Source organism: Fringilla coelebs, assembly GCF_963513975.1.
Source record: "Fringilla coelebs genome assembly, chromosome: Z".
Lineage (NCBI taxonomy): Eukaryota > Metazoa > Chordata > Aves > Passeriformes > Fringillidae > Fringilla > Fringilla coelebs.
In genome coordinates, this window is record NC_140031.1 from 56,161,514 (window position 1) to 56,180,770 (window position 19,257).

Sequence of the window (19,257 nt, forward strand, 5' to 3'; positions counted from 1 at the left end):
TTCATATCCTTGGCAGCTTTTTTATTAACTATATCAAGTCCTGCAGTAGTCTGTTTCAGGTCTAACTTAAATTTCTAATGATGCTGTGCCAGAATTAATGAATACATGGAATAGTCTGAACTATGAGAACATCCTAAGAGGACATGAGAAACTAAGTAGAAGCTCGGAAGCAGAAAAAGCTCTCGGTTTAACCCAAGAATGAGCAACACTGCTCACAGTGAGCAGACTGAATTTACAACAGCCTCACATTAGAGTATGTTAATGACTAAGGAAAAGCCCAATAAACCAAAACAACATTAGTACAGAAGAAAGAAATGAACTTGAAAAATGAGGTATAGAAAGAAAAATTGAAGACTACATTGAAAGATGAAGCAAGTTGTACTGGTAAATATTTTTTATTTTTTATAAAAGAAGTAGAAATCTTATAACAATGCTCAAGTTAATCAACTATTAGAATACCATTTGGCCACAGGCCTCTGAAAGACTGTTTCAGCTTGTCTAAGTGTGAGTACTTTTACGGCCAAAAAAATTGAAACTGGAAATACCACTGGATCAATACTTTTTTCCCTTCTGTATTTCAACTAGAATTCAAAAACTAGCATTCTCCACCTGTCTAGTAGTTGACTATATCCTTCTCTCTTGTACTGTGCACATAGAAGTTCACCAAACAATTATGGAATCTCCCAACACATCTTGAGATGTCTATTCTCAATTTATTTATTTTAATCAAACTGCAAGACTGATTAATTAACATTAAACTGGTTTCTTTCATACATTTACTAGATTGAGAATGTTTTAAATGTAAACTGTCTGCTGTGCTATTTTAAACCCACAAACAAACTTACATGTGGTTCATTGCTTTAAACTTAGTTTTGGAAGTTTTTAACACACTTTCAAGTATCTGCACACTACTGTAGAAAAAAATAATTCAGTCAAAAAAAGACTGGTGGATAACCTTATTGACATTTGACCTTTTTTTACAACAAGGAAACATTGAAACAAACATAATTCCCTCTTTTTTTTCCACTGCTAGCTAAGAGCTAGCATGACTAAGAGCTTCAGGAGTTCATTTGTTGTGCCACCTTCTTCCTTATCTTGGTATTGTAGGCATGCTGCTGGTTCTAGTGGTGAGAGCTGATGTTTCAACAATGTCAGCTAGAAAAAACCAAAAGGAAGAAAACATTTAGTTCTCTCTTCCACAAGCTACAAATGACAGTACCGTAATGATACAGTGTATGTTGATACCTTCTCCTCTACCATAAAACCAGAATGCAATACATGAAATAATAACTACCTCCATCTCGCTATCTGACATGCTTAATCAGTTGAGTTTTTTCATTCCAAAGGAATATGGTCCCAAAGCTGCAGCAACTGCTCTCCAACTTGTGGTTCCAGCTCCTAGAAGCGATCAGGAAATTAGGAAAGTTATTAGCACTGCTGCCATTGTGCATGTAAAAACTATTTTTACAAAATCCTTAGAAGAGGCTGCTGGTGGTCTTTATGAAAAAATTGTTACTTTTGCTATTGTGACTTATATTAGAACTATCCCTACAACAAGGGGTCAACAGAAGATTAGAAACTTTCATAAGCAATCCTCGCCTACCAGTTGTTTGAGGTTTTTTGTTTCAGGCGAGATGTCAATTCTCAAAAAACAATTTGTAATGAAGATACCATCACTAGAAGAGATGCACCATACAATTTGTGCCTTCCACAGGTCACTTCCTTATTAACTAAAGATCATTATTCTCCACATCTTTTAGATTTAATTCCATTAAATGCAGTGGAGAATGTGGAAAGGCAGGTCACAGATAATGCAGTAGCTCTTGGCGGAATCACAGACATTAATATAAATCACTTATTTTTTATATTGTTCAGATTCTTTAGGTATTAAGAGCGACTTAAAGGAGAAGCACTGTCAACTTCAACATGTGCTATGTTCCTTTCCTTATTCTTGCAGCATGCTCCTTTCCTTATTCTTACAACTGAAGAGGTTTTGGGGAAGCAGTGAGAAGACAATACAAAAAGTTTAGCTCCAGAATCTTATATCAAGGAGGGGACTGAGGAGAATGTAAAAGCTGCCACAGAGAATTCTTGTGCAAATTCTTTTCTGGCTTTTTGTAGTTGCATTTAGCTTTAATAAACTGGAGAACAGTACTAAGCTTTATTCTGCCTCAAATATCAAGATTCTCTTGAGGCTTTAAGGAAAACGCAGACCTCTATGACTCTATGAACAGTTATTTGGGTATGACAGACTATTTTATCTCGGAGAACACATCTGAACCAAACAGGAAACAAACTGCCAGAAATTAAAAGAAAACCACCAACACCCCATTTATTTTGAGAAAATTCAGCTTTAAATATTTTTTTTTAAACACCATTAACAAGAAACTGGTTTGATTTTAACAAATCCACTACTCAACAGTAATTCTGCATTAGCAGAAGCTACAATGCACACCAAGGACCTGGGATTCAGATTAATACATACATTAGCATAGTTGAGTTCAAGGCTGAACAAGCAATGAAGAAAACGCACTTCTACCAAGCAAAGAAGACTTTAGAAGAGGGTAACTACCTGGCCATCTCTGCTTATTTGTACTTTCTTATTGTCATTCCAAGGGTTGAGCAAATGATGCGCAAACTGAAAAGGAATGCTTTCTTTTCGGATCCACTCCACCTTAAATACACCTCCAAGTCCAGTAGATCCCCAGTCCTGACTTTTCTCACACCCTATTGATGAACACATTCTAGCAAAACCCTGGAAGAAAAATTTAAATATGAAAGAATGGACTTACTGAGAGCATATCTATTTGTGCTGGAATTAAATAAAAGACTGGACTTCATATGAAAGTTTCAAATTAGTTTCAGTGACTGATTCAAACACTAACACACATGAAGCTGGATCTTCTAAAATGTTTACACCTAGAAAGTTAGAAGTATAATTTGTTTTTTCCACTTCAAAAATACCTTCTAGAATTTTACCATAAAGGATGTCTTTTAATTAAATCTCTTGCAATTACTATTCAAGGGGCTTTTTAAAGCTTTGTAATAGAGGTTGAAAAGCTGTTGTAAAAAGTGCAAGGTATGAAGATGAATGTTCTATCCCCATTAGCTATTCCTTGGTACTTGTACAATATTCTTTCGAACATCGCTTCCTTCTATCATTTCTTCCTTCCACCCATCCTTCCATCCTTCTTTCCTTTATTCCTTCTTTGTTAACAAACTTTCATATGCAATTAAAAATGTGGAGCTGTTCTCCAAAGAAATATGTTAAAACTGCTTAAACTTCCTTTTTTAATGAAGCTGAAAGAAATTCCCACAGGTCAAGTATTCAGAAATTAAATGAAAGAAACCACAAATCCAAGATTGCATTTAACTTGCTTAAGGATACCCTTTAAACACACACACCAAACAAACCAAAAATAAACCCAGGGCACGCATAATTATCAACTGTTGAGGCAAATTTACTCCGGTTATGACTTAGGAGTCCAAGAGATGCAGTGCACTGCCTAAAGTTACCAGCACACACTGCTGCAGTAAGTCATGCAGTCCTAGGCAGCTCAAGCCTTAAATTAAAATCAAGGAAAATTAATAAAAGGAACAAAGGAAAAATATAGGCGGAAAGTAGAGACACCTGAGGCAAGAAGGTATTATTAGGAATGTTAATCTCACGTTCCCATGAAGATCCAAGATACTTCCATGTCAAAACTGGAAGGGAAAGCCAACATAATCAACCTACATCCTGATTTCAGTGTGTCCTCCCCTCCCAGCTTTCTTGTCTAAGAGCACCAATACAACAGCCCATTTTCAGATTCAACTGGCATGCTGAAAATTACTTCCCAATATGGCATTTGCCAAATCACTGTACACATATGGACACTTCACCACAATCCTTCAGTGGTATCATCAAGACCTCTATGTTTGGACTGGTTCATTAAATTTTAAGTTTAGCAGACTTCTATTAATAGTTTATAATATATAAAGAGGTAAATTGAACTTTCTCTACTTGGAACAATTGAGTTTAGCAGGCTCTACAACACAGTTAACCTGCAACTTTGTACTAGCAGGTCAAATCTTTACCTTTAAACTTGCCACAAATTTGTCAGCAAATTGTAGACAAATACCTCACGAAATGTGAACTCAAGACAGCTCTGGAAGAAACACGGTCATGACTTTCCAGCTTCCTAACTCTGAGAAACTACAGTTCCAGCAGAACAGTATTTATTAAAACTTGTATTAAAGACATATGAATTTCCTGGCTTTAGAAAGCTGCGACTTGATTGTATCTTCTTGTTCACTTACATTTATTTTGTCATGCAGAGAAAAAGGCAGCAATCCCCGGCTTTGTATGGATTTCTTTGTTTCTTCCACTACTGCTGTTTTAAAGCATTTATGTAGGGTAGAAACATTATCCTGATTCATTATGTTTGGAGGCCACTTAGTTTTATCCTTTGAGGGAAAAACTGAGTTCATTAAAAAGGACTATTTTGGAGAAGAATGAAGTACTCTTTCTCAGCAAGCAGAGACACTGGCACAGTACTCTACTTATTAGAAAGTGAGAAGTCATAAGCAAAGACCTCCATACTGTACACAGCCATTTGCTGCACTCTCCTAAACCATCAACCACCACCAACAGTTGGTATCAGCTAAGGACTCACCTGAAAGTGTCCAGACCCTTGAACAGAAAATACTAAGTAAACCATGCTGCTTTCCCAAAAGGCTCCATTCAGTTTTCGTTCATTACTTGGTGTAGTGGACCATATACCCTTCTGCTGAGAAATCTCAATGTTCTGCAAGTTGCTGCTTTTCATTATAAAGTACCGAACTGGCATATTTTGTCTTGGTGAAGGTGATTTGGCAGCCTGAAAGAATTTAATTACATTAATAAGTACAATAAAATAAACCAAACTTTAGCTCTGAAGCCCTACACACATGAAGACAGATCCTTCACGGAGTTTTTCCTCTCCTCTCCAAGGTTATACAAGAAATATGCTATCTATCAGCTGTTCCTGTCAGAATTGACTTGCAAGTATATTTACATCTATTTTACTTTTTCAAGTATTTTTCAAAATTATAATTCATTCATGAGGGGCAGCAAACAATTATGGTAGAACGCCTAAAGAATCTAGTGATTAATTACAATTTTTTGAAGTCTGAGACAACTTCAGATGACACAAAATTAATCACTCTAGACTGTAGCCTGCAGCATACTTGCAGTTCCATTTTCAGGAAACAAATGTTCTCCCTGTAATACTGGCTGAATTTAAAAAATACAGGGAGATTTATGAAAATAACCTCATTAAAAATGTATGCTTTAATAAATAATCATCAAAAAAACTGCCAAGCAGTCACAACAATGCAGATAACACAAAACCTAAAGAGAATCAGTACCAATGTATGCTATAACAGAAAGAGAGGAAGACAGAATGCACAGAGTAGCAAGTTTAAAAAAAAAAACACACCCCTCAAAATTGGATTTTTTTTCTACTTTGAATAGCTTTACTTCAGAAGTCTGCAAAGAATAACATTTTTACTGTAATAAACTAATATAACAAGGATATTTATTCTTGACTTCTGATTCCAAAAGAAATATTATGTGGTTGTTAACAACGAAAATCTAAGTTAGGTTCTTAATTTATCAAGACAATACCCAATAGTTGCTGAAAGATATGAGCAAGATCAAGATTCTCTTCATTTTGAAGAGCAGGGTAATATGTTTAGAAGACTGTACCTTTGCAGACATTGGAGAAGCTGGACTAGCACAGGGGCTAGGGAAGCTACTGCTATCTGCAGACTTCACTGATGATCGATCTGACCTGTCATCTGAAGTTCGTTTGGAGCGCAAAACAGTTTTCTGTTTGTGCTTCTTTGGCTGATGAAGCATAGGACGTGTAGATCTCATCAGAACTCTAAAAAGTAAAGGGAGATACACAACAGACTGTGAGTTTTGCAAGAGGTCACAGAACAATTTATATATACCTATCAGCCTACTGCATGACCATAGATATTACAGTCATTCCAAAACAAACACTAAATAAAAAAGGATGCATTCATTCTGAGTGGTACGGTTAAACCTCTTTTGCTACTTCCCAAGGAGCACAACTCATGGACACTATTTCTGACTGCTCTCCCAAACAGCCAGCATATATATTAAATAGTTCTCAATGAAATCACAACTACAACACGGCACAGGACAGTATCAAAGCTTTCAGCTGTACTTATATTGTTTCTTTCTTCTTAATACTAGCAGAAATTCAAGTGATGCTTTTACAGATAAATTAAAAGATACAGTCTCTGGAAGATCTCAACACCTTACTTTTCAGCATTAGGGGAGTCAGAGAATTCAGTTTCTGCTGTACTTCTCCTGGTGTTAGTTGACCTCCATGTAGATGGTACAAGACGATCTTCAGAAGCCACAGGTCTTGGTCTCTGACCAATTCCTGAAGGCTGCTGCAAACCTGCAGCCTGTTCTTCAGCAGTTAAAACAGCTACAATTGCTCTTACAGTTGCTTCATCAACTTGAGACCACGGTTTAGAAGGAGCTTGCATGCGACGCAGAAATAAGCTATGCCACTTCTGTCTGAGTTGCAACAGCAAACCAGCAGCCTGTAATGAATTTCAGTTCTGTTAAAGACTAATAAGAAATATATCAGTTTGGCAAAGGGTATCCTACATCTTTCCTATCAGGCAGCAGGTGGCATTCCAGCAAACTGAAAGGCAAGACTAAGGTCTCAGGGAGGGGAAGAAAACCTCACATTTAAATTATGCCGTTATTTTTTCTTTCCTCAGGTCCAAGATAATTTCTAAACCATTTCATGCTGCACTGCACAAAACTTAAAATTCTAATGTAAACACACAGGATTTTTTACTTTAAAAATTTATCTTTTCTTTAGAAGAAGTCTTTTCATGTCTAATGCACTTCCTGCCAGTTCATTTTGTATTTATGGGCTCTTTAGACATATTTGATGGTAAAGACCTCTAGTTACTCTGCCTTCTAAGACAACCAGAGCTTCGCAATAACCAGAAGACTTGTATCTTCAAAGGCTGGGGCTCTTTTCTTCTTTTTATAAAATCTGACAGCAATTTTCTTTCAGCAGTTCCCGTTTCAGGTGCTCCATTTTAGTCAAGCAACTTCAGTCATCCTCTCAGAAAAGGAAATACACAATATGCCATTTTTACTGTTCTCTCAACTCCTGCTCAAATTTTGTCTAACCCAGCTCAAGCTAAGGTTTTGTGTGCTGGGAGCACCACACAGGCAATACAGGTGACCACTGTCACAGCAGAAGGGCCATTATGCAGCCACTACTCCTGCAGCTTGCTGCTCCCTGCAGCCATTTTCTTTTGTCTAGCAGTTTCTTTAGAATCTCCTAACTTATGGAAATGGATCAAACTGCCAAGGTGAAAATGATAAAACACCAGCTTACCCAAATTGCTTCTAAAGCAAATCCAACAGCAGCTGACTGCTGAGGCTTTCCTGCTTCCCAGTGTGATATGTGGGACAGCTGCACCATGACAGAGGAAGAAGGATGAACACTTGCAGTTGGCTAGGTAACTAATTCTTTCTTCCTTTTTGCTCACAGGTGCAAGATTTAAGAGTTATGGGTTGTTACAATCCATAGGAAGCCCTACAACTTGGGATGCTGAATATGTGAATTCACACAAATGACTAGCCTGGGAAAAAGAAGATTGTGTTTTGCGTGTTTTTCATATCTCCTACTGAACTAATTAAATAAAAGTTAACTCATTTAGTATGTTTTCCTTTAAATTTGAGAGACTTGAAGGGGTCACAAGAGCCATTCTTACAGTAATTTTTTTGTTATCCAACTTTTTAAAGGACAGTATGGCATAACTATTCTTCTACACAAAACAAGCATGGAAGTGATAGATTACGTACTTCAGAGTCCAGTTTGAAGTGGAGCCATTCATCTAGCTTCAATAGTGATACATTAGAAGTTGTTCTGTCCTCCATCTCACTGTCACTGCTATCACTGGATACCTTGTCTCCTGAATTAAGTAAAGAAGGTGCATTAACATTTCTGTATTATTTACATTTACATACAAAAACTTGAACATTACTACATTACCAGCAATAAGCTAATTTTCCTCCTAAATTTTCACTTAAAATGTAAACATTTGTAAACACACTTTTTCATTTCTGCATATACACCTCAGGGAAGGTCTTTGCTTCACTTAAGAGAACAAGACCTCTTAAGAGCCCTACTACATAAACATCTATACTGATATGATCTGACTCTTTCATGTACCTTCATCAATAATTAGCCATTATCAAACTTTTGCCTAAAGTTGTTTGTAAAACCACACGTTGCTCTATGCTTTATATCTTAGTATAACAATTAAGAAAAAAATTATAAATGCACATGGCTATTAAGGATTCCTTTTTCAAAGTGCAATTCAATCAGCATTATTTTAAGGGCAACAGTTTCAGAGTAGAAAGTCAGCTTGAACTCTTACTTCAAACTAGTATTTCTACAGAACTGACAACAGATAAGATAAATTTTACTTCTATTCTTACAGCATGCCATTTAAATATGAAAAAAGGAAATTTTAATAAATTCTCTACTACTTCTACCTAGTAATATGGCTAATTGACATTAAAAGTTATCAGTAGAAAATAATCTTCAAAATGCATGTGTCAAATGAAAGCAATATGATTATTTGCCACGTAATGTAACTATATTATTCAGCTTGAATCATCTGGTTCAAAGTACCAAATAAACTAGGCTGTAGAAAAAATAAACATACTACGCTTCTCAGCATAAGTACTGCCTTTAAACATTTTGGTTGCATTTTTTATTTTTTTGAAAACTATACTGTAATTTTGGAGACTCCAGAACCGTAAACATCATGAACATACAAGGATTCACAAGACATTTGTTACACAGCCTATAAATTATTCCTGAACAGCTGCTAGAACTATACATGGGTCTGTATTTCAAGAATGAACCAAATTATGTAGAAAACAGACTTGAAAAATAAGTTTTCCAAATCACGTACTAATATAATACCAATGCAAACATTCCAAATCCACACTCTGGTATACCTTGAGAGGATGAAGATGCCTGTAAAGCATTACTTGGTAACCTAGCTGGTCCACAGAAGAGAGCCACAGTGACGGGTGTTACAACAGAACAGCACCTGATGTTTGCTATCCTGTGAGCCCTCGTCATTTCATCATATATCAACCAGTCTGTAGGGAGTGCCTGAACAGCTGCAGTTTGGCCATTCACTGGGGGAATCTGTGCAGGAGCAAATAAGACTAGGTTATTTTATCACCTATGTGTCATTAAAATAAATTTTAAACTGAGTTCTTACTTTATGTATGTAGAAATAAATACATAAATATTTACATACACACGAATATGAAAAACACAAGTATATTCAACCAGACTTAAAAGTTATCCTATCACCTTGAAGGAAAATATTTTACTTTAAGAGGGTCTGAAGAAATATCATTTTCAGAAAAGAACCTTTTCCTCATAACAGTGAACAGAAATTGTTACCTCATCCAAATACTTTTACAACTAGTTTTTTCTTTTTACTATTTTGTCTTGTTCCACTTAGCAGTACTAACTGAAATACTGGATAAATACACCAACTCCAATTTTTTATTCTACCACCTGCCAGAAAAAATATTTTCTAAAAAGTCCGAAGTGTCTTTACCTTTTTATACTGAGGTTGACTAAGAACAGAGGTTGGATGAAATCGCACTTTCTTCTCCTTTGATGCAGTTAAAACCATGCTCTCTCGATCTACATGCACAAGGTTGGGATACATCCCAGCCACTAGGGCAGCTTTAACTACAGCCCAGTTTTCAGAGTTAGCATTAACATCTCTAATATCAGCTCCTCCTCTGGCTCTAATAAAACCTGAAGAAAGAAGGAGGTCAAAACTGTGTTATATTTGTTTGTATTTAAGATCTACTTTCTTGCCTCTCAAAAGGAATTAAAAAAAAAAAAAGTGAAATAAACTACAAATTAGTTGCATTTTTCACAACTGCGAACATTAACAGCACCAAGAAGAAACCCTTAAACTGAAATCCTTCCTGGTAAGAGGTTTCATACTAATGTAGAATAGAACTACTTTTTACAATACTTAACAGAATATTAGAAATTGTGTAGTTTAATTGCAACCTGCTTACAACTTAGCATGAGTGAACCCTGCTCAAAACCTAGAGTAGGTGAACTTTAAATACAGTGCAGGTGAACTGTTTGTTAGCATAAACAGCTAAGCAGGGGAAGTAAAAGATATCTTTGGATAAAGGATGAGACCTTGGAAGGGCCCCAAGGCTGGCTCAAGCAGGTGATGCCCACACTGAGTTAGTGGAAGACCCCAGACCATAAATTGCCATTGGATCAAGAGAAGCATGCAAGGAACAAACAGGGCACATGAAGATCAGGCACACTGACAGCAAGGAGCAGGACACTCTCCAGGGACATCCAGCTTGAGATGAAATTAACTGACTCTGCCTCAGAACCTAGGGTCTGAACTCGTTTCAACAACTGCCTCAATAAAAAATTTAGTAGAATATAAAAACCCAAGGAAACATGTCTTACACTGCAAGACAGCAGGATGCTGAACAATCAGGGTGCTTTCAGTTATGCCAGCTGTTCCCCAGCCACATTTTCTCACCCTAGCATCTCCCCCATGCCCAGCATGAATATGTACTGGTCTTTTTCAACTTAGGAAGGAAAATGACAAGTGAACACTATTTTCCTTACAATTTGTATACACTGAAGTCTAAAATTATGTTAGAGCTTTTTCGAACCTATTTACCTGAGGCTCTAAGCTGGCCAAGCAACTGTGTTCTCATTCCTACGATGATTTGCATTGTGGCTTGAGAAAGGAAGTTCTTTTCACAGAAGGCTCTCTCCCAGCCATCACTGCGTGCCTTCTGCCATGCCTGTAAAGAATAATTTTTTAACATCTGCCTACTAATTTAAATATCTAAAATTCAAAAATGCAGAGTTCTAAAAGCTACATTTATGTCAATAAAATTAACCAAAGCAAATGTATCAAACCTGTTTAATTTATTTTTTTCCCCCATTCCCTAACCAAAACATAATGATAACTTTGTTATTTTACGTTCATTATGTTATTACAATGATCACTATGTCAAGGTTGCTATTTTAGGTTACCCGTGTACCAGGATGTAAAGCGGCATCTTGCTGGAACTTACAGAATTTAACCAGGTTTGAAAAGGTCAGACAAAATGTGTCCCTCAGAAATCTGTGAGTCCAATACACAGGAAGGCCTTAGTTGGTAGGTGATTTACTCTGATGTGTGAGCAGTCCCCATTCTGGAAGGATACCTGAAAAGCCCTGAGAAGCACCATGTGGTCGCTGAAGGTTCCCGCAGTAAAACACTTCCTGCACAGCATGGCTGCCCGCTTTTGAGAGGCCAGCGTGGGCAGCACAAAAGGGTCTCGGTAGGCCAGAGCACAGGCAATGGTAAGAACAGGATCCAGGCACTTCAAGACAACGGCACACAGCACCATTTTACCAAGGTGCGGCTCCACTGGCAATTCCGTGAGGTGATAACCAAGTTCAGTGAGATCCTCCCAAGGGTCCATGGCATCTATAGTCTGTTTGAAAAAAGAAAGAAGGTGGGGATGTAGGGAAAAGGGGAAGAAGGGGTAAGGGGGCAAAATTAATTTACAATGAAAGCAGAACGGATACAAATATTGGACATCATCTGGATTTGCTCTCAAACACTAAAGAAGCAAGTCAACCTAGTTTCAGCTCAAGATTTTACAGTAGTCCCTTCCCTTAACATGGAGAAATACATACACACACACACACACAAAATGAAAACCAACAAAAATTCAAAGCATCATTAAGTAAGTGAACAAGACTTTGAGAACAGTTAAAAGTCATATATGTTACCACACCACAAATACTTATTAAACACAACTCCCATCTAAATGTATTCATCTGCTGACCTTGAGCATTTGCAGAGCATTTTTCACAATTAAAGCTGGTGGAGGATCAGGAGCTTTCATAAGAAAGTCAGCAACTGGACAATTAATTGGAGCCAGAAGTTTTGTGTGTAAACAAAGCTCCTGCAAATTAAAAAGAAGAAAAATACTATTCAGGTCTGGGAAAGAGAAAATAAGTACACACCTTTTTGGAGTTATTAGTATGGTCTGGTGATAAAACATTTTTTAGAAGTTGTTACTTCTAAGTGAACACGCACCTGAAGTGGCATTCTTAGAAGTTCTGGAGTCTGAAATTCCAACATATTCTCAAATCGGAGCCTACTGAAGAGACGAAAACAGACTCCAGGCTGACAGCGCCCAGCCCTGTAAAATAAAATGTGGGAAGCTGTGAAAATTTGTTTCTTTTTTACAAAAACCCAAACAAACAAAAAACAACCCACACAAACTTGGAATGCAAATGCAGAAGAAGGTCTAAGAGAATGGTAATTTTGTTTTTAAGAGGAAGTCCCTCATATGAATTAGAAGTTTTCCAGTACATTAATTATTTTTGACAGTATGGAAAATTATATAATGTTATTACAAAAAAATACTTTCAATAGTTATTATATTATTAACCCTACACTGAAAAATATGGACAAAAAAAGAAGTAAGACTTATCTAAATAAAATGATATAACTTTTTTGCTAACTTGACACCAATCCAAATCTCAGCCATCTTGTGCCACAGGGAACCTAAGCTGCAAACTTTGTTTCTTCCTCTTCAAATTCCCCAGTCAGAAGTCTAGATGTAAATGGTAAAATAAAGACCCTAAAACATATGAATGAAGGAACAGAGACAGCAAATGCTCACAATTCATGCTCAAAAACCTGGAGGATAATGACAACATTTTATCTCCAAAGAGGCATTTGTTACTATCTACACACATAACTTCTCAGCCCTCACTCACTGCGCTGGGAGGAGCATGATACTGAGCATCCTGATGAATATGCAAAGTCATGAATACTTTGGAGATGGTCAATAAGGAATCACTGTTCAGCGTCACTTCTTAAGAAGGGATGCCAGGATATCAATTAAAAACTAGCAGTAGGCAGACCTTTGCCCACAGACAAGTTACTGTGGCTGCTGGTGCTACATGGCAGAAAGAGGAATTAAGTCCACAGGGGAACAACAACCTATACCTAGTGTAAGTTCTGGGACATTCCTGAATGCCACTTTTCTGTGTCTTGGGAAATCAGTCCAAGAAAATACATGCTGACTCTTAATTTACTGCAGAGAAGAATTATTAGCCATTGTTCAACATGACACTGGACTAGCCTAGAAACATTACCCAGTGTGGCCGCTATACGTTTGCACTTTACTCTTAATATATGGCATGGTGGATATCTGCAAAATAAAAATCAGTATGAAGCATTTATTACCTGCCTTTTCTCTGGATAGCACTGGCTTTTGAGATCCACACCATCTTCAGCATTGTTACACAACTCAGTGCATCAAAAGACTTCTATAAAAGCATAGGAATGAACATAAAACCATGATTAACCATGATACATGAAGTTAAAAGTTATTAATAAGCTTTTAACAGAAGTTCTTTGAAAAACAGAATAATTTGAACAACCAGCAGGTTCTGGCACAAAGGTATGCTCTGAAGTACCTCCTTTCAACTGAATTTATAATACATGTTTTGCATTATCTTTGTGCTATAGTTTCCTAAACTGAAGTTCTCTTTCTAGTCTCAGTAGATAATTTTGAGTCAATAAAAGATACAGACTGTACTTTGAATTATCACAAATCAGGAAAAAAACATGTTGTTGTATTGATTAAAGTCTTCTTCTTTGTCTCACTTGGAAATCATACCCTTATTTTCTTACATTTGATGCAAAGTTCCACAAAAACTGTATTATCATAGGAACTTTAGAAATTTGGCATGTATCTCTCCTATGAAATGCAACTTCATTTTCAAAGACATAGGTCTTAAACTACCTCATCATACTATCTCTTCTTTCCTTCACATGTAATTTGGGAATGGGCATTCAACACATCATAAGCAATACTGAAAAACTTAATGGCTTTGATTTGGACTTGACACAATAGTAGGACAAAGGGAACTCCCACTGCCCTCTTAAGTCTCAGGAAGATGGGGTCTAAACAGATGAACTTGTTCTAAAACAACTAACAGAAATTGTAAATTTAAAAAAAATGCATTAGCATATCAATCTACAACAGTTTTTATAAGGTTTATTAACAGCAAATTATTTACAGTATTTGTCATAAAACAAATGTCAAAACTTCTGTGATCTTTGTTACTTGACATGCACTAGCTGTCAGCCTACTATAAGAAAACAGTACTCTAAAATTTACCTATTATATACAATAGAATAACACTAGGAAGTTTACTTGTCACAGAAAGTTTTAACCAATCATACCTCTTTCACCTTGCCTGAGTCAATAACAAATACAACATCATTGACTGTTATGCTGGTTTCTGCTATATTTGTAGAAAGAATCTGCAAATAAAACAACCAAAACCATAGTTAAAAGCAATGACAAAAGACATTAATACAATATCTGATTAAGTCCTCTAAAACTTACTATTTTGCGCACGCCAGGAGGTGGACTTTTAAGCACTTTCTTCTGATCCAAAGTCTGCATATTGGAATGAAGCATGAAAACCTGATATCTAATGCAAGACAAAGAGCACATATAAGCACTTTTAAAAGACACAATAAAAACCTCAACCATAGGAACCAGAGGCTTTACCTGTGCACATTGTCAGCAAATCTCCTGTCATCAAAAAGAATACGGTCCCTCAGGCTAACTATCTCATCATATCCAGGAAGAAATATTAAAATCGCTCCTGAAAAAGAAGGTGGTTGCCAGAGTTAAGTAGCAGATTCACTTAAAATACACATCAGTACTGTACAGAATAGCATTTGGGAGGTTTTACTTATTTAGTGTTTCCAAAAGAAGGGCAGGATTCATCAAAAGTTGAACGTACAGTAATGTACAGTAATGTACTGAAATTACAGTAAAGTAATGGGAGTGTGTGCTTATACTTACCGGTCTCACAACTATGACAGATGTTATAAAGTAAGTGCATAATGAGGTCAAGATCCACTTTTTCATCATCAAAACTGTGATGATAAGCTGTCAACAGTTCTCTGTCCTCTGCACTAAGGTCACTACCACTTGTTCGGACCAGGGAACTTTCATCCAGATTTCCAAATCCTGCTGAAGCACTAAAATAGAAAAATGCACAGACCAGAGTCAAGGCTGTTTGTTTCAGATTTGCACCCAGCCACCAGCTAAACTTAGATCAACACCAATAAGACTATTCCTTTCAAATTTAAATTTTAAAGAGTAGCAGAACAGCATCTCCAGAATACTATTACTGTTCACTGATTTAAGTGTAATCCAACAAAACATGAAACTTCAATTTTTTGCATAACTTTGATTTTCTTACTCTTTATTGAAACACAGCCATAAGCAGAGTGCGAGAATTCAAAGTATAAAGACACTACTTGTTTACCTGTTAAATAAGAAGTACTTAAAAGAAATGTTTGCCCAAATGTTTTCCTCACATGAACAGGTACTACACAAAAAGAATTGACACTAAAAAGTGCTCTAAAATTACTGGTTTCTATCAAATGATAACTGAACTGTAAGGTAATCAGAAACCAATTCTTGAATGACCTTGTGTAAATGTTGCTTCTATTAAATTTCTTTAATATGGCTATTATGTATAGACAACAATGTTGTCTATACATAGTATATGTACAGACAACAATGCATAGATAAAAACACAACGGGTTTGTTACCTAAATAAGCATCTGAAATTAAAAATGGTACATAGTAGAATCATTATCCCTATTTATCTAAGTCAGTTATATATGTTATATGCCAAGACATATAATCATGATAGCAATGTCCACATCAAAATGATAAAAAATAACAATATGAAAGAAGTTTACACCACTCTTAACTATATTTATCCTAGAATTTGCACAAACATAATCAATGAAATACACTGAATACAAACACACTTTTTTTTTAAAGAGCATCTTTTTGAAACATGCCTGGTCTCAAATAAATCCTGCTATATAGGTCAGATCTAAAGGCATAAAAAGCTAAAAACTGTTCTCTTTAGAAGACAAAATGCAAATTTCCCTTCAACATTTCCCTTCAACTGTTTCTGCAAAGTAGTTATAGCTTACCTATAGGATTCCAACAGGTCAACAACCTCTGTCTGTCCAAAGTGCTTAGCCCAGTCCACAGCCATCCTGAAAGAATACACAGAAATATTTTTTAAACTTTTCACTTCAAAAGACATACAGCCTAAAACTCTGACTTAAAAATCCAATTTTTAATTTCCAGAATAAAATGTGATAAACAGAAGTTAGAAAATGCTCTGAATGTCAAAATTTACTATTGCTTACAGCAGTCTATTAAGTTAGCTATTAGCTTAAATGTTAAATTTCTTTCTCATTTGTATATTGACAAATGAATATATGCTTTGGTTTGTCTGTTTGTTTTTACCAGCCATTAGATGATCTGCAGTGGATATTTGCTCCCATACTGATCAGCTGCTCTACTTGACTCAAAAAGCCTCTCCCCGAAGCAATCATTAGTGCAGTCGCACTGGTTTCACTGTGCCTATAATCAACTGAGAATTACAAATAAATAAATAAATAAATAAATAAATAAACCAGCAAACCAAATAAAAGTATTCTTACTTTTTCACCTAAAAGTGGTATGAATGTAGTTTACATGACGTTTAAAATCTAGGCCAGAGAGAATTTGTTTTCTTACTTCATCCCACCACTCAGTTCTTATGAATTTAACACTACTTTAGACACTGTAACATCTGTTAATACTTCAAAACAAGTACAAACAAAAAATGACTAAGCAATTCATTAATTCTGCTAACTCTATTCACTTTTCCAACAGGCATCAGAATTCAAACCCAACAATGTTTGAAACTGGAGATAAAGCAGCCACAGAAATTCAAGTAATTTTGTTATTGTTTTTTTCTTATGTTATAAGATGACAGACTTACCACTGACATTTTCAGTTAAAATGAGATGGAACACCTGAGCAAAGGCATCAATATCTTTATGCAACCAGATGTCAGAAAGACAAGAATCCATTTCTTTTATTAACCATAGTTCAAGGCAATTAGAATCTTTTTCAGTCTGGAGAGGAAAAATAGTATTAAAAGATATATGTCTTCCAAGATTTATCTTTATTCTCATATATTACACATTAAAAAATTCAAGAGCTGCTTTTCCAAGTAGCAATCAGAAATCAAGCATTCAGGTACCAGTTAATCATTTATTGTATCATGCTAGTACTTAAAGCAATGGCAGTTCAGCTATTTAAGCTGAAGAGAAAGTTGTGCACAAACCATTGTAAGTGAAAAGCACACTTTGGCTAGAGTAGTTCTTGATAATTTAAAAAAATAATCTATACAATATGTTAATACCCTTCAAGAAATTCTACAGGACCTGTATCTTTGGAAAACAGTTTTTAAAGCAGATTTAAACGCATCTCCCAACAAAAGGAAAAACTTACCAGTTGATTAAATACTGTGTCACCATCATCACCCAAAAGACTACACTCTTTAGCTGCCCTTGGGACAAATCTTGGTCTCTCAGGTTCCAGCTTACTATTATTTTCTTGAGCAGAACACCACTCGGTAAGAGTGCTTTGCTGTTTTTCTTCTGGAATGCATATAGGACTTCCATGAAAAGTTTTATAGCAATCCTAATTATCCATTAATTTCAGTTAAAAAAAACTTGCAATACCTAATTACAAAGTTTAAACTGTTTGATCTCTTATTTAATCTAGAACATTGTTACCAGTCCAATATAAACTCCATGATAAGGGCACCCAAAGTGCACCATAGCAAAAGTCTGCTATAAGAACAAGGTAAAAATACCACTTGGTTGCTTAAACCATTAAGCCTGCAACTTGCTGGATTCAAACGAGATTCCTAAGTAACTTCGACACAATTCTAAATCCAGATGTTTCTCCAGAAGTGAAATGCCAAAGAGCAGTGATATAACTCTTGCATGTAACAACTAATTTTTGTGTACCAGTAAAAGAAACAGTAGAAGCCATCAGTGCCCCAACTGAGCTTTTCTACACAGTGATCAGAGCTGAGCACCATGCTAAATGTGTAGTTAGGATTGTATGTTACAGCTTTGGGGTTGGCCTTTTCAAAAATATTTTTAATATTCATGAAGATAACTACTTTTAGCAGTCAGGAACACTCAAATATTGTGATCAATATACCCAAATACTAATCAATTGAAAAGAACCCCCTATATTTGGTTCTAGTGTGTTACTGCTCCTTGACCTAAATATTAATGCATCCATGTGTCAAGAATGCACATAAAAATGTTAATACTAGAAACCACTTCTGTGCAAGACGTACAAAATCCTGCCTTCTCTAATGGCCACACTTGAATTTGCACCTAAATGTCAGCATTTTGTATCTTACAAATGTATCTTACTTCTATACTGCTCATGTGGGCAAAGCCCACGCATGTATGTAATTCTACTTCATAATAATTAGGAAAAATACAACACTTATCAACTAAGATAAGTAAGAATATAACCATTGAAAGTAAAAATAATTTTTCAATTACAATTTACATCAACAATGTAAACACAGAGTTTTAAAGATATGTGCTGTCATTTAATCATGTCTCATTTAACAATCTGACTTTAGAATTTTAACTAAGAATCATTTTACTTGTTCAATCAATCAATTAGACTCATTGTCAAGACACAGCAATTAACAAGTCCACCAACCTTGCTGCTTCTCTTTTTTGTACTTAACCATCTCTTTGTTTGTATACCCAGTACTTCGTAAAATGTCCTCCAAAAACATCTCTTTAACTTCAAAAGGTCTTCCTTGGACTAAAATCAGAAATAATTCAAAAAAGATTAGATATTCCCAAGCTTTGCTTTAAGAACATTAGTTCTTAAAAATAGTTTTTATAGACAGGAAAGTGAATTAAACATGATTAGGGCCAGATTTAATGAATTCTTATATTCCTTGGAAGGTCTTGTAAGAGTATCTTCACTTGAGATTATCTTCTTTAAGTGATTGGGACATAAGAAAAAATTCAAAAAGGAAATGCCAGGTGCTTAACATGTTTTTCATTAACCTCTTCAATTCTATTAAGTGTTAATGGCAAGAGAGGTAAGATTGACAGTTGTTTACTGCAATTTTATCAAATGAGAAGAAAACAGTCACTTTTGTTTAGGCATACAAAAAAGAATTCACTGTGTCAGCCACC

At 35.7% G+C, this 19,257-nt stretch overlaps 1 protein-coding gene across 1 annotated transcript in view; it reads right to left on the reverse strand.

Moving 5' to 3' along the window:
• Positions 1-389: 389 nt before the first annotated feature.
• Positions 390-19,257, reverse strand: part of LOC311165305 (3'-5' RNA helicase YTHDC2-like) — a 29,641-nt gene continuing 10,773 nt past the window's right edge. The window contains exons 8-30 of the mRNA XM_084225168.1: positions 18,767-18,874; positions 17,522-17,670; positions 17,007-17,142; positions 16,487-16,613; positions 16,165-16,230; positions 15,011-15,189; positions 14,711-14,807; positions 14,543-14,630; positions 14,377-14,457; positions 13,372-13,454; positions 12,211-12,316; positions 11,957-12,076; positions 11,327-11,599; positions 10,792-10,918; positions 9,679-9,884; positions 9,059-9,254; positions 7,892-8,001; positions 6,314-6,603; positions 5,729-5,906; positions 4,656-4,859; positions 2,573-2,755; positions 1,295-1,398; positions 390-1,155 (exon numbers count right to left, since the gene is read on the reverse strand). Coding sequence (XP_084081294.1) covers positions 1,336-1,398; positions 2,573-2,755; positions 4,656-4,859; positions 5,729-5,906; positions 6,314-6,603; positions 7,892-8,001; positions 9,059-9,254; positions 9,679-9,884; positions 10,792-10,918; positions 11,327-11,599; positions 11,957-12,076; positions 12,211-12,316; positions 13,372-13,454; positions 14,377-14,457; positions 14,543-14,630; positions 14,711-14,807; positions 15,011-15,189; positions 16,165-16,230; positions 16,487-16,613; positions 17,007-17,142; positions 17,522-17,670; positions 18,767-18,874 — 3,170 coding nt within the window. The 3' untranslated portion in view covers positions 390-1,155; positions 1,295-1,335. The remainder of the gene's footprint in view (positions 1,156-1,294; positions 1,399-2,572; positions 2,756-4,655; positions 4,860-5,728; positions 5,907-6,313; positions 6,604-7,891; positions 8,002-9,058; positions 9,255-9,678; positions 9,885-10,791; positions 10,919-11,326; positions 11,600-11,956; positions 12,077-12,210; positions 12,317-13,371; positions 13,455-14,376; positions 14,458-14,542; positions 14,631-14,710; positions 14,808-15,010; positions 15,190-16,164; positions 16,231-16,486; positions 16,614-17,006; positions 17,143-17,521; positions 17,671-18,766; positions 18,875-19,257) is intronic.